Source organism: Hylobates moloch, unplaced genomic scaffold, assembly GCF_009828535.3.
Source record: "Hylobates moloch isolate HMO894 unplaced genomic scaffold, HMol_V3 SCAFFOLD_8, whole genome shotgun sequence".
In the NCBI taxonomy this organism is placed as follows: Eukaryota; Metazoa; Chordata; class Mammalia; order Primates; family Hylobatidae; genus Hylobates; species Hylobates moloch.
The window spans coordinates 54381034-54394710 of record NW_026652283.1 but is presented as its reverse complement, the minus strand read 5'-3'; the positions used below and the strand labels follow the sequence as shown (position 1 = coordinate 54394710).

The 13677-nt window shown below is 39.1% G+C and overlaps 1 protein-coding gene and 1 pseudogene across 8 annotated transcripts in view; one reads left to right on the top strand and one right to left on the bottom strand.

The window, feature by feature from the left end:
* The window catches only part of AXDND1 (axonemal dynein light chain domain containing 1), a 188441-nt gene that overhangs the window by 68886 nt on the left and 105878 nt on the right, over nt 1–13677 (top strand). For all 8 annotated transcript variants that reach the window (XM_058443024.1, XM_058443025.1, XM_058443023.1 and 5 more), the window contains one exon: nt 7872–8106. In XM_058443024.1, the coding sequence (XP_058299007.1) occupies nt 7872–8106 (235 nt within the window). The remainder of the gene's footprint in view (nt 1–7871; nt 8107–13677) is intronic.
* Nucleotides 10508–11365, bottom strand: LOC116473881 (myocyte-specific enhancer factor 2A-like; annotated as a pseudogene).

Genomic DNA, 13677 nt, shown 5'->3' with positions numbered 1-13677 from the left:
GTATAATCAGCACAATTAGGGCAACTGGGCTGGGAATGGTTGGTTAGCACACCAGTTACATTAATAGAACCAAGACCTAATAAGTACATAATTTTTCCATAGTGACTCAACCATGTTTGAGCTTGAATTGTAAGACAGCTATGGCTGAGCGATGTCTTTGTAGTGATACACAAAGGAAGTCCTTCCAGTGGAGGGTATAATTAATGACATTATTCTGAGAGTCTAACTGTTCTATGTCAGGGGGAGTTAGGGGTCCTGGAGCCCACGCTCCCTGATCATGACAAATCTCAGGAGGAGTTTCACTCCAAAGTATAGGTCGTACTGCTGGGGGATTGGGAACATATGCCCAGTATGTTTTTGCCTCTGTACAGGGAAAACATGGCCAAGAATATGGAATCAGGGGTTTTTGCCTGTCCCTGATGCTCCAGTAGTTTCTCAGCTTCCTGCATGGTTTTCTTGAGTTGTCCCCAGGTTATGAGGGTTGATGTCGTCGTGACCCTTGTCAGCCTTCTCTCCATCATTGCACTCAGGCTTAGCTGGCTCATGGCTCGTACCAGAGGGACCGGGCCCATGGCTGGCCACCCTGGGTTCCTCCAATCTCCCATTCCATGGCCTCACGCACCTTGAGGGCACCCACACGGTTTCTCCATCTCCTGTAAAAACACAAGGATACCCTTGTCCCTACGTCAGTAAATCCACTGGACCTTTCCATTGTCCTTCTTCTGCGGATTTCCATAACATTTTCGGATAAATTTTCCTCTTTTCCTCTAACATTTGCCAATGTCTTTCTGCTGGAGTCTTATCATTTGTACCAGGAGTCAAAAAATTTAAAGTAAATAAAGCTAAATGTAGTTTTGATTGAGGTGGCAGTTGGCCTCCTATACCCCCTTTTTGTCTTTTCAACATGCATTGTAATGTTTGATGTGCCTGCTCTATAATGCCTTGTCCTCTAGGATTATAAGAAATTCCTGTTTTGTGGGTTATAGCCCAAAGCTGTAAGAAATTTTGAAAAGCATACTAGTATAAGCAGGTCCATTGTCAGTTTTAATTGTTCAGGTATCCCATGTGAGCAATTGATGACAGACAATGTCATCGTACATGACCAGCTGTCTCATCTGTTTGGCATGTAGCATGCAGCATATGAGAATAAGTGTCTGTAGTCACATGAACATAGCTAAGCTTAGCAAAGGTTGCCATGTGTGTAACATCCATTTGCCAAATTTCATTTGGAGTCAAACTTCATAGGTTACAGCCTTCTATAGGTGTGGCTCCAGGGAGACACGCTGGCAAGTAGGACAGGCTTGTATTATAGCCCTAGCTTGGCTGCGAGATAAATGGAACATGCGAGTAAGGGCAGAAGTATTTTGGTGCAGCAGCGTGTGAGACACTTGAGCTTGCTGAAACACAGAACCAATCAATTTGTCTGCTTCTCATTACCTAGAGATAGTGGCCCAGAAAGTTGTGTGTAAGAGCAAATAAGAGAAATATGAAAAGGAGCTGCACAAGAGCGAATAACTTGTTGAAGTCTTAAATTCAGCAGTTCTGGGTCTAGTGTACTTTTAATTGTAGCCGTTTCTATGGAACTGGCTACATTTACAGCATAAGCTGAATCACAGACAATGTTGATAGGATCTGAAGCTGTGAGCTCTAAAACCTGAATGACTGCAATTGGCTCTGAGCGTTGAGCTGAAACCCCAGAGGTCATTATTGTTTGAGTATGTTTTGGTCCACAGATAGTGGCACAACCTTTGGGAGGGCCATCAGTAAAATAAGTTTGTCCACCTGGAGTAGGTTTGTGGTGAGAAATCACAGAAGAATGAAAGAGTGGATTTTACAAAACTGTAAAATTTTGTCTGAGGGGTAGTGATTATCTGTAGCACCCACGAAGTCTGCAAAAGCAGTTTGCCAGGCAGTCGACATTTCCCAAGCTGCGGCTTGTTGCTGGGAGTCTAAAGGAACAATAATTTTGTCAGGATCATATCCCATAAACATTTTTGACCTATGTCTGCCCATAGTCACAATTTGTGTAATTAAAGAAAGATAAACTTGCAAGGTTTTGACTGTTTGATTAGGTAGAAAGAGCCATTCTATTACTGTTACAGACTTGTCTATGAACCGGCCCAAAAGTCTTGTTGGAGAGTCGGGGGTAGGAAGAAGAAACAAAAGCAAAGGTTTTTGTGGTTGTAGCTGTGAGGCATGTCTCTGCTGTAACATTTGCTCTACAAGCCATAATTCGGCTTCTGCCTCTTAATTGCCGCGGGGAATTTAAAGAAGAATCTCCTTGCAGGGTTTGGTAAAGATGTGAGTTGATAGGTAGCGATATCTAACATCGGGTGTAGCCAATTCATATCTCCTACTAATTGTTGAAAATTATTTAAAGTCTGTAACCTGTCTTGACAGAGAACTACTTTCTGAGGCCGTACACGTCTCTCCGTAACAATAGTTCCTAAGTATTGGTATAGGGAAGTTGTTTGTACCTTTTCTGGAGCTATTTTGAGATTCCATTTAGTCAAAGCCTGATTTGTTTCTCTGAATAACTGATGTAGGATTTGATCTGTAGGAGTGGCCAAAAGAATATTATCCATAAAATGAATGATGTAAGCAGTAGGAAATGTTCCAAGGCTCCTTTAATGCCTGTCCTACAAAATGCTGACATAGCGTAGGACTGTTAAGCATGCTTTGGGGTAAAACTCTCCAGTGATAATGAGAAACAGGTTCTCTTTGATTAAAAGAAGGCACACAGAGGCGAATTGAGACTTATCCTTCTCATGTAAGGGTATAGTAAAGAAACAGTCCTTAAGATCTATTACTACAAGAGGCCAGTCTTTTGGAATAGCTGCTGGAGATGGTAAACCTTTTTGTAAGGCACCCATAGGTTTAATTTTTGCATTAATAGCTCTTAAATCATGTAGCAGTAGCCATCTTCTGGACTTTTTTGTAATAACAAACACTGGAGAATTCCAGGGGCTGACTCCTCTATGTGTCCGGTGTCCCATTGTTCTTTTACTAGCTGTTGAAGTTGTGTCAGCTTCTCCTGAGATAGGGGCCATTGATCCACCCATACACGTTTGTCACTGAGCCATAGTAATGGTAAGGCAGTGGGCAGAGGAGAAATATCAATGACCTCCGTCAGAAATCCTGACGTCCTAGCCCTTTTCTGTTTTTCCAGTTACTGATATTGGGTTAAGATTTCCTTGAATAAATTTTCCTAAACCTTTTCCACTCTGATATCCCATGTTCTTTAACATTTTAAATCCTGGGTTATCAAAGTTTCCATTTGTAAGTCTCATATCCCAAGCTATAAGTAAGTCTCGACCCCATAAATTGATAGCTATATTTGCAACATAAGGCTGAAAAGTACATGGCTGTCCATCCAGACCAAGACAAAGTAAAATCTCAGCACTCTGTTGAAGACTTGGAGCTGTTCCTTTCCCACTAGGGATGTAGGAGTTAATTGCAAGGACCAGGATGGGGGCCGTTGTCTTTAGATATTACTGATACATCAGCTCCCGTATCCATAAGCCCATAAAATTTCTTTCCTTTAATTTGTACTACACAGGTGGGTCTATTATAGGCTACTGGTTGTGATAGATTTCTCATGTAGTTGTACTCCCAAACCCTTTGTTTTCTTATTTCTCCTTTCGTGGAGAAGGGTATAATTTGCAGGGAATAAGCAATAATTGAGCAATATATTCTCCTGGTTCAAAAACCCAAAGATCTTGTGACATTAAAACTACTTGAATGTCTCCTTCATAATTAGAGTCAATCACTCCTGGGACTACAGTGATGCCTTGCAAGTTAAGACGGCTTTTGCCTAAAATTAGTCCCGTGTATCCTGTTTGTAAAAGTCCCCAAATACCAGTGGGAACTTCGATAGGTTTGTCTCCCCTGACTAATGTGATTCTTTCTCTGGCGGGTAGATCTAATCCTGCACTTCCTGGTGTTCCTGGGGTGAGGGAATCAATGTGCCTCCGGGAACCCATCCCTGAAACGGGGTTGAGGTCTGGACTGGGAATACCCTCATTGTGTGTGGAGCCTGGGTCCAGGCCCTTGTCTCATTTCCTGGCAGGAGAGTGCCATTCTGATGAATTTTGAGTGGCACTGATTGGCCCAGTGATTTCCTTTGTTACAGCGAGGATAAAGTCCTGCGTTTTTTCCGTTGGGTGGGGCACAGCATTGTAAGGTCCTTTCTATCCTAACATATGGCGGCATTCCTTTTTAAAATGTCCAGTTTTTCCACAATTATAACATTTTCCCATTTTAGAGCTTGACCTTTGGCTCCTTTTAGATTTGTCAACTGCTAAATTAGCCATTGCTTGTGCTAACATTGCAGAGCGATGAAGCTCAGTTCCTACATCCTGACAAGCTCTGAGAAAATTTCGCAGGTTTTTTGTACACCTCACCAGTGCCAGTGCACATTTCCAATCCGCGTTTGCATTCTCAAAAGCTAGAGTTAAGGTTAGCATTTCTGCGGCCGCGGTATGAGGAAACTGACGCTTCACTGCGTCTTGTAATCTTGCAAGAACTTGCACATAGGGTTCCTATGACACTTAAATGTATGTAAAAAAGATTGTAATGGGACTCCCTCTTCAGGAATTGTGGCCCAGGCACATTTAGCGGCCTGTGCACACTGCTGATAAGCAGCATCTGGGAGTGCCATTTAACATTCCAGGTCTGAATAAAGGCCATTACCTAACAGCATATCCTCTGTAATGTCTCCATTTCCAGCAGCACGGTTCTGTCTAGCCTGGTCTGCACACATTTCTTGCCAATTTAAATTCCGTATCAGATATGCGCTAGCAGACAAGCAGGTTCGCGCCAAGTGTTTCTCATCAAAGGGTAAAAGACGCATAGCACCAAACACAGATTCTAGCAATCTTAAGGTGAATGGACTCTGTACGCTATTATTTACCACACTTGCTTTTAATTCCTTCAACAACTTAAACTCTAGTGGAGTGTGTTCATGAATAACCTGCTGTGGATTATTTGGATCAGGCCTTATGGAAATAGGAAAAGCATAAGGTCCTAAGGGCTCTCCAGCTATGGCAGCACAGCGTAAAATTATTTGTATTGGGGTTTCTATTTCTGCTACCAAAGGAGGCCATACAGATGTTTCTGCAACTGGAGGAGGCGGTATAGGCCAATTTTTATCCTCCCTCTCCTGTTTTTTATTTTCAATTTGAGCTGTGAGTGGGACGACAGATTCTTTCAGATTTTTAGATTCAGCCTGCTGTCCTGCAGAATAATAAGGAGATAATGGCAGAAGTACAGTATGAACTAAACTCCACGTGGAGAAAACTGAAGAATCAACTTTAAGACCTTTTTGATGAGCCTGTTTTAATCCTTCTCCTGCTCTATCCCAATTTTCTACATCAAGAGTGCCTGCCTGTGGAAACCATGGGTTATGTGTAATAACCTCCTGCAGCAGCTTAGTCAATGTCTGAGAACTAACCTGAGGTCCATTTCGTTTCAACAAAACTTTAAGCAACTGTACATCATGTTTTTCTTCAACAGACAAATTCTGCTCCATGTTACCCTGATTCAGAAAACTTCCCATTCCCATTATTTCTTTAAAGCACTGCTCTCGGTACCTCTTTAGGGCACTGACCTTATATCCGCTGCTGGCGGACTCATCCTGGGGTCGCTGTTTGCCTTGTCAATTTTAGTTCCTCTGTTCCAGCAGATCTTCTTTGTTCACGTCCTTGAAGTCCTGTGTTCAGATGCCACTGTGTAACCCGCACGGACCTAGGGGGACTGAACAAAGTGGGACGAACGTGGGAATAAAAGGCAAGAGACAAAAGAGTATATTTGGAAGAAGGGGTCAGGGGGCACCTTGCCTCTAGTGCACAAGGGCCCTGAGCTTTACACAGCCCTCTGAATGTATTAGGTAAAAGAGATAGCAAGAAAGGCGGGGGTGATTGTCGGGTAATTGTCAGTGGGCCATTTGGTTCACAGCAGGCTTGTGAGACTGCATCCTTTGAACAATAGGTGCTAGATTTCTCAATAGATAACTTCAAGGAGCCCAGCGCCAAGGAGTGATGTCCCTCAGCAAATCTTTTGGTGGCAGGCGCAGTGTGAGTTTGTTCACATCTTGCATTCATGATAAACAGTTTGCTGTTTGATCATATAGCCTCAAGTGGAACGCTGAGTTGGTCACGTCCCACGGACCTTCGGCTCCCTACAGGTGAGGGTAGTTCAATGCTATTATCTAATTGTCAGACATAAGTAACGTTTGTGCCTATCCTATATCTGGTTTTAAGGACAAATTGGACTTCCAAAATTAATAACATTTTTTTTATTGCGGTAAAATATATACAACACAAAATTTACCATTTTAATCATTTTTAAGCATACAGTTCAGTTGCCCTAAATATATTTATATTGTCGTACAACCATCACCACCATTCATTTCCAGGACTTTTTCTTTTCCCCAAACTGACATTCTGTACCCATTAAACTGTAAGTCCCTATTTCTGCCTCCCCCTACCCCCTGGGGAATCTTGTTGTACTTTCTGTTTATGAATGTGACTACTCTAGGCATCTCATATAAGTGGAATCATACAGTATTTGACTTTTGTGATTGGCTTATTTCCCTCAGCATAATGTCCTCAGGGTTCATCCATTTTGCAGCAAGTGTCAGAATTTTCTTTCTTTTCAAGGTTGAATAATATCCCATTGTATTTATTTACCACATTTTGTTTATACATTAATAACATAATCTTTAGGGCTCGGAGCTTGGAAAATAGATTTCATTGATCAAATTACTATCATGTTGTAGTAGTCTGACAAAGGAAAATATATGTGACATTGAAATACTTCCAAGTGAATATCAAAATCATTCCCTAATGAAATTGCATAAGATCCCAACAAACCATTTTCTTTTCTTTAGGAACGACTTGAACAGTGTATTCTCAGAATTGAAGATATTTCCTGTTGTATATACAACATGTCTAGTTTAGTGACTTTTTTTTTTTTTTTTACTTTTTATCTGGAGGTTTTGACATGCATAGAAAAAATAGAAAAAAGTCATACTTCTTCAATTTAGGAATAGTAATAGCTCTCATTTATTAAGCACGTACTCTTTGTGAGGAGCTGAAAATGTGTTTTCCATATATTACTTACTCTTCATGGCTGCCCTATGATGCAAGTCTTCTAATCTCCATGTCCCAGATGTGGAAATCGAAGCCTAGGATGTTAAGTAACTTACCTAAGTTATCTATAAAAGGTAAGTGGCAGAGTCAGAATTTGAGTCCCGATCTCTCCAGTTTCAAAGTTCTTACTCCTAATTGCTCTTCTACACTGTCTCCCCATGCTAAGTACTCTTATTGAAGGCTGGGTAATATTTCTATTATCTGAGCACAAATAATGCCAAATTATATATATAAATTGTACCTTATTTTTCCACAAATATTTATTGATATGTCATGTTCAGGACTTGGACTTGGGTTTAGACAGATAAACAAAACATGAATAAAATACAACTTGTATATTCTAGGAACTTTCCCAGTCTAGTGGGGATCATGTAAACATATATTACAACCTTACTAAAGCCAATAGTAATTAAACATGCTTAGTTTTGTAGGACTTAATTGCTTATCACCACTTTTATTTTTTTTAACCACATAGGATTTAATATAATGATTTTCATCCTGGTAAACTATGGGTTATATCATAGAGTACCAAAATTAGTTTAAATTCATTTTAATTTAAAAAATAAGATATATGTCATATACCATCTCTTTGGAGCATAATAATAATAGGATATGCAACTCCAAAATAATTGGGAGTCACTGGGGAATAAGCATCTGGTAGACTTTGATAAACTCATTAGTGCATAATATGCTACTCTCCCTCTTCCTTTCACTCTTTAGATCCTGAATGAGAAAAAAGAAGAGTTTACTGGGGATGTTCTACTGTCAAAATATGATACTCTCAAGATTATTAAACATTTACAGGAAAACTGGGCAGATATTGGGCTTGGGATATTTAATCGCCATAAAAGTTTGGAGGGGGAGATGCCATCAGAGCGACAGTACATGGAGGAAATTATCAAAAACATACAAAAACTCTACAAAGAATATGAAATAAGAATAAATGGGGACAATGGTAAGAAAATACTCATAATAATTAGATTTCTTGGTATAAAATGGTTCCACAATAATGATTTTCAATACAATGAATATTTAAAATAAAAGTAATAAATGCATATAGTTCTAAAAACCAAGCAAAATAAGCAAAGCATTGAGCATCACTTTGAGATATAATTTATATACATTACAATTCACCTATTTAAAGTGTATAATTCAATGATTTTTATTGTATTCACAGATGTGTGCATCTATTGCCAAAGTCAATTTTAGATTATTTTCGTCAAAATGAACCTCAAACCCCATACTCTTTAGCTCTCACCCTCTTACTAACCCCAACATTGTCACTTCAGTCCTAAGTTTGCTTTCTGTCTCTATAGATTTCCCTGTTCTGGACTTTCATGTGAATGAATTCATGTACTGTGTGATCTTTTGACTGGGTTCTTTCACTTGGTATAATGTTTTCAATGTTCATCCATGTTTTAGCAATTATCAGTACTTCACCCATTTTTATGGCCTAATAATATTTTATTGTATGTATAAATCACGTTTTACTATTTCATCTGTTGGTAGGCATTTGGTTGTTTCCACTTTTTGACTATTATGAATATTGCTGACATAGACATTTATTACACATTTCCTGGTAGAAATATGTTTTCATTTTCCTTGGATATATGCACAGGAGTGAAATTTTATGTCATTTGATAACTATATCTTTAACATTTTGAAGCCTGCCACACTGTTTTCAAGGAGGCTGCATCATTTTGTGTTCCCACCAGCAGTGTATGAAGGTTCCACTTTCTCTGCATACTTGCTAGTACTTGTCTCACTTTTAAATTCTGGCCACACTAGTGGGTGTAAAATAAAATTTCACTGTGGTTTTGATTTGTGTTTTCCTGATGACTACTGATGTCAAGCATTTTTTAAAGGTTTATTAGCCACTTGTATATCTTCTTTGGAGAAATGTCTGTTCAGGTACTTTGCCTATGTTTTTTTTCTAAGACAAAAATTGAGACTTATGCTATTGATTTATAACATGTATAGAAAGAAAAGCAATTTTCTAAGGTTTCATACTACCAGAGAACAGATACCATTGTTCAACATTAATGAATATTGTGTGTTATTGTGCGCTATTATCACTTGTGTTAGAATTCTAGACAAATGTCCACCAGCTGACAATGTAACTCTTTGAAAATGTCAAATAGAATGAGACCTATCTGAGATATTAGTCTGTGAAATAACATTCTATATAAGTGGTTCTCAAACTTTAGTGTGATTAGGGATTTGGTGGAGAATGCAGATTCCTGAGCCCTGCCTCCAGTCTTCTTGGTACACTGTGTCTACAGAGATACCCATAAACTGGCGATTGTAGCAAGCATCCCAGGTGATTCTGATGCCAATGGTCTACATATCATACTTTTTTTAAAAAAAAAGTCCTTTATTGGGAGTCCATTAGTAGCTAGGTCTAACATAAATGTAAAACACCCTTTCACATACTCTAATGATTCTTTGCCCGTATTTTATTTAGGTTGTCTTTTTATTATTGAGTTATAAGACTGCTTAATATGTTCTGAATACAAGTCCCTTTTCAGATATATGAATTCTAAACACTTTATCTTTTTCTGTGGGTTGCTCTTCCATTTTCTTGATAGTGTCCTTTTTTAAAAAAAAAACAATAAATAAGTCATGTTTAATGCTTCTAGCCTGGTAAAATTAAAAGTTAAACATAACAATCTCTCCATATTTTACTTTTTAAAAATTGATTGGAAGTATGCTACATATTAATGGGGTACATGTGAGTATTTGTTACATTCATAGAATGTGTAATGATCAAGGTCATTGTATTTGAGGTATTTATTATCTTGAGTGTTTATCCCTTCTATGTGTTGGGAACATTTCAAGTCCTCTCTTCCAGGTACTTTGAAATATACTTCATCTACAATGTTGCTAACTATAGTCACCCTTCTCTCCTATTGAATACAGGGGTATATTTGTTCTATCTAAGTGTATGGTTTTACCCACTAATCAACCTCTCTTTATCCCCTCTCCCACCCACACACCCTTCCCAGCATCTGCTATCATTCTATTCTCTATCTCCACAAGATCAATTTTTTTAGGTCCCACATATGAGTGAGAACATGCAGTACCTATCTTTCCATGCCTGGCTTATTTCATTTAACACAATAACCTCCAGTTCCATCCATGTTCATATTTAGCTTTAATTTTAAATAACCATTAAGCAAATTTCCATAATCTGATTTTTGTGTATTTAAAATAGTGTTGTCTCTTCAAATACTATTTTTGAATGGAAATATTCATTAGGAATAGGTATAGATTCTACAGTGGCACAGAAAATTCCAAAGGAAACTACAGACTATGTATAAAAATACATGTTTTAAAGAATGAAGTTGAAGAAAGGTTCAGCTTACCCGTGGAGGTGTCATGCCCTTGCTTGAAGGGGGGATGACAACTCGAAGATCTGGTTTTCTATTGTTCATTCCAAGATTACTGCCACCTGGTGGAGGGGGAGACTTTGTAGGCATGACTTTGCCAAACTATTTGCACCAGTAGCTCCAATCAAATTTGGAGCAGCTCTTGAGTTTACAAATTCATTCCCCACTGGGCTGCTTCCAGCTGCATTTGGCACTGTGAGGTCTGTAGTGCCCAACATCCCACTTGCATTGCCAGTACTTGGTGGTCTCTGAGGAGCTCCAGGGGACACATTTCTATGTAATATGGTTTGAGGTGGAGAGAGCATGTTTAAATCTGTTAACGTTGAGCTGGCTGCCAAAGATGGGGACACCAGTGAACTCCCTGGGTTAGTGTAGGACAAAGCACTGGGGCTGGTCACTGGAACTGTGACAGACATTGAAAAATTCTGAGGTGGCAAACCAGGTGCGATGTTATGATTCTGCATCGTATTATCAAATTCCTCATTAATATTTTTATATTTTTCTTCTGTATGTGGAGTTAGCACACATGAAGTATCAGGTCTGAGCTGTCGCACCCTCTGTGTTCCTTCTTGTTCAGAGCCTCAACAATATCTGAGTTGGTTGTGCTTTCATAAGGTTAATTATATTCTGTATACTTGAGAAGAACTTTGTCCCTATCAGTGCTAGCATATTGAAACAGTTTGTTAGAGCTGTTGAAAATGCACAGTCACAGAGCACACTAAGTTCATAGGCTTTCTTCATTAATCCAAACTCTCTCTTTGTAAAAGTGGCCTGTCAGTTCCTTTCATCCATTATGCGTGAGATTTGTATTTTCTTCTGCACCATTTTCAGCCACCTTTCCTTATTTCCTTATATTCCAAATATTTAATACAAAAGTGAATTTTCTTCAATACCATAATGCATCATACAGCTTCTGCTATTTCAGCTTCTACTCCAAGGGCTACAGCTGAAATTTTCTACAAGATTATGTCTCCCGGGCATGCACACGCTGCAGCCTGGGCCCACCACCAGCGCTCTGCACTGCCCGGAGCCGCCTCCTTCAGCTTGGGACTCGCCGGGACGTCCCGATAGTGTCCTTTTAAGTACAAGGGTTTTTAATTTCAACGAAGTCCATCCGAGTTACCGATTTTATTTTCTTTTTTGTTTGTACTTTTGGTGTCATATCTAAGAATCCTTTCCTAAATTTAAACTCATGAAGATTTACGCTTAGTTCTTCTAAGAGTTTTATAGTTTTGCTCTTATATAGTGGTATTTGATCCATTTTGAGTTAATTTTTTTTTAAAATAAAGTAGGTTCTTCTAAACAAAGCTAATTTATTTTTTTTTTCTTTTTTTTTTTCCATAATTTTTTTTTTTATTATACTTTAGGGTTTTAGGGTACATGTGCACAATGTGTAGGTTTGTTACATATGTATCCATGTGCCATGTTGATTTCCTGCACCCATTAACTCATCATTTAGCATTAGGTGTATCTCCTAATGCTGTCCCTCCCCACTCCCCCAACCCCACAACAGTCCCCGGAGTGTGATGTTCCCCTTCCTGTGTCCATGAGTCCTCATTGTTCAATTCCCACCTATGAGTGAGAACATGCGGTGTTTGGTTTTTTGTCCTTGCGATAGTTTACTGAGAATGATGTTTTCCAGTTTCATCCATGTCCCTACAAAGGACACGAACTCATCATTTTTTATGGCTGCATAGTATTCCATGGTGTATATGTGCCACATTTTCTTAATCCAGTCTATTGTTGTTGGACATTTGGGTTGGTTCCAAGTCTTTGCTATTGTGAATAGTGCCGCAATAAACATACGTGTGCATGTGTCTTTATAGCAGCATGATTTATAGTCCTTTGGGTATATACCCAGTAATGGGATGGCTGGGTCAAATGGTATTTCTAGTTCTAGATCCCTGAGGAATCGCCACACTGACTTCCACAATGGTTGAACTAGTTTACAGTCCCACCAACAGTGTAAAAGTGTTCCTATTTCTCCACATCCTCTCCAGCACCTGTTGTTTCCTGATTTTTTAATGATGGCCATTCTAACTGGTGTGAGATGGTATCTCACTGTGGTTTTGATTTGCATTTCTCTGATGGCCAGTGATGATGAGCATTTCTTCATGTGTTTTTTGGCTGCATAAATGTCTTCTTTTGAGAAGTGTCTGTTCATGTCCTTTGCCCACTTTTTGATGGGGTTGTTTGTTTTTTTCTTGTAAATTTGTTTGAGTTCATTGTAGATTCTGGATATTAGCCCTTTGTCAGATGAGTAGGTTGCAAAAATTTTCTCCCATTCTGTAGGTTGCCTGTTCGCTCTGATGATAGTTTCTTTTGCTGTGCAGAAGCTCTTTAGTTTAATGAGATCCCATTTGTCGATTTTGGCTTTTGTTGCCATTGCTTTTGGTGTTTTAGACATGAAGTCCTTGCCCACGCCTATGTCCTGAATGGTATTGCCTAGGTTTTCTTGTAGGATTTTAATGGTTTTAGGTCTAACATATAAGTCTTTAATCCATCTTGAATTAATTTTTGTATAAGGTGTAAGGAAGGGATCCAGTTGCAGCTTTCTACATATGGCTAGCCAGTTTTCCCAGCACCATTTATTAAATAGGGAATCCTTTCCCCATTTCTTGTTTTTGTCAGGTTTGTCAAAGATCAGATAGTTGTAGCTATGCGGCATCATTTCTGAGGGCTCTGTTCTGTTCCATTGATCTATGTCTCTGTTGTGGTACCAGTACCACGCTGTTTTGGTTACTGTAGCCTTGTAGTATAGTTTAAAGTCAGGTAGCATGATGCCTCCAGCTTTGTTCTTTTCGCTTAGGATTGACTTGGCGATGCGGGCTCTTTTTTGGTTCCATATGAACTTTAAAGTAGTTTTTTCCAATTCTGTGAAGAAAGTCATTGGTAGCTTGATGGGGATGGCATTGAATCTATAAATTACCTTGGGCAGTATGGCCATTTTCACGATATTGATTCTTCCAACCCATGAGCATGGAATGTTCTTCCATTTGTTTGTATCCTCTTTGATTTCATTGAGCAGTGGTTTGTAGTTCTCCTTGAAGAGGTCCTTCACATCCCTTGTAAGTTGGATTCCTAGGTATTTTATTCTCTTTGAAGCAATTGTGAATGGGAGTTCACTCATGATTTGG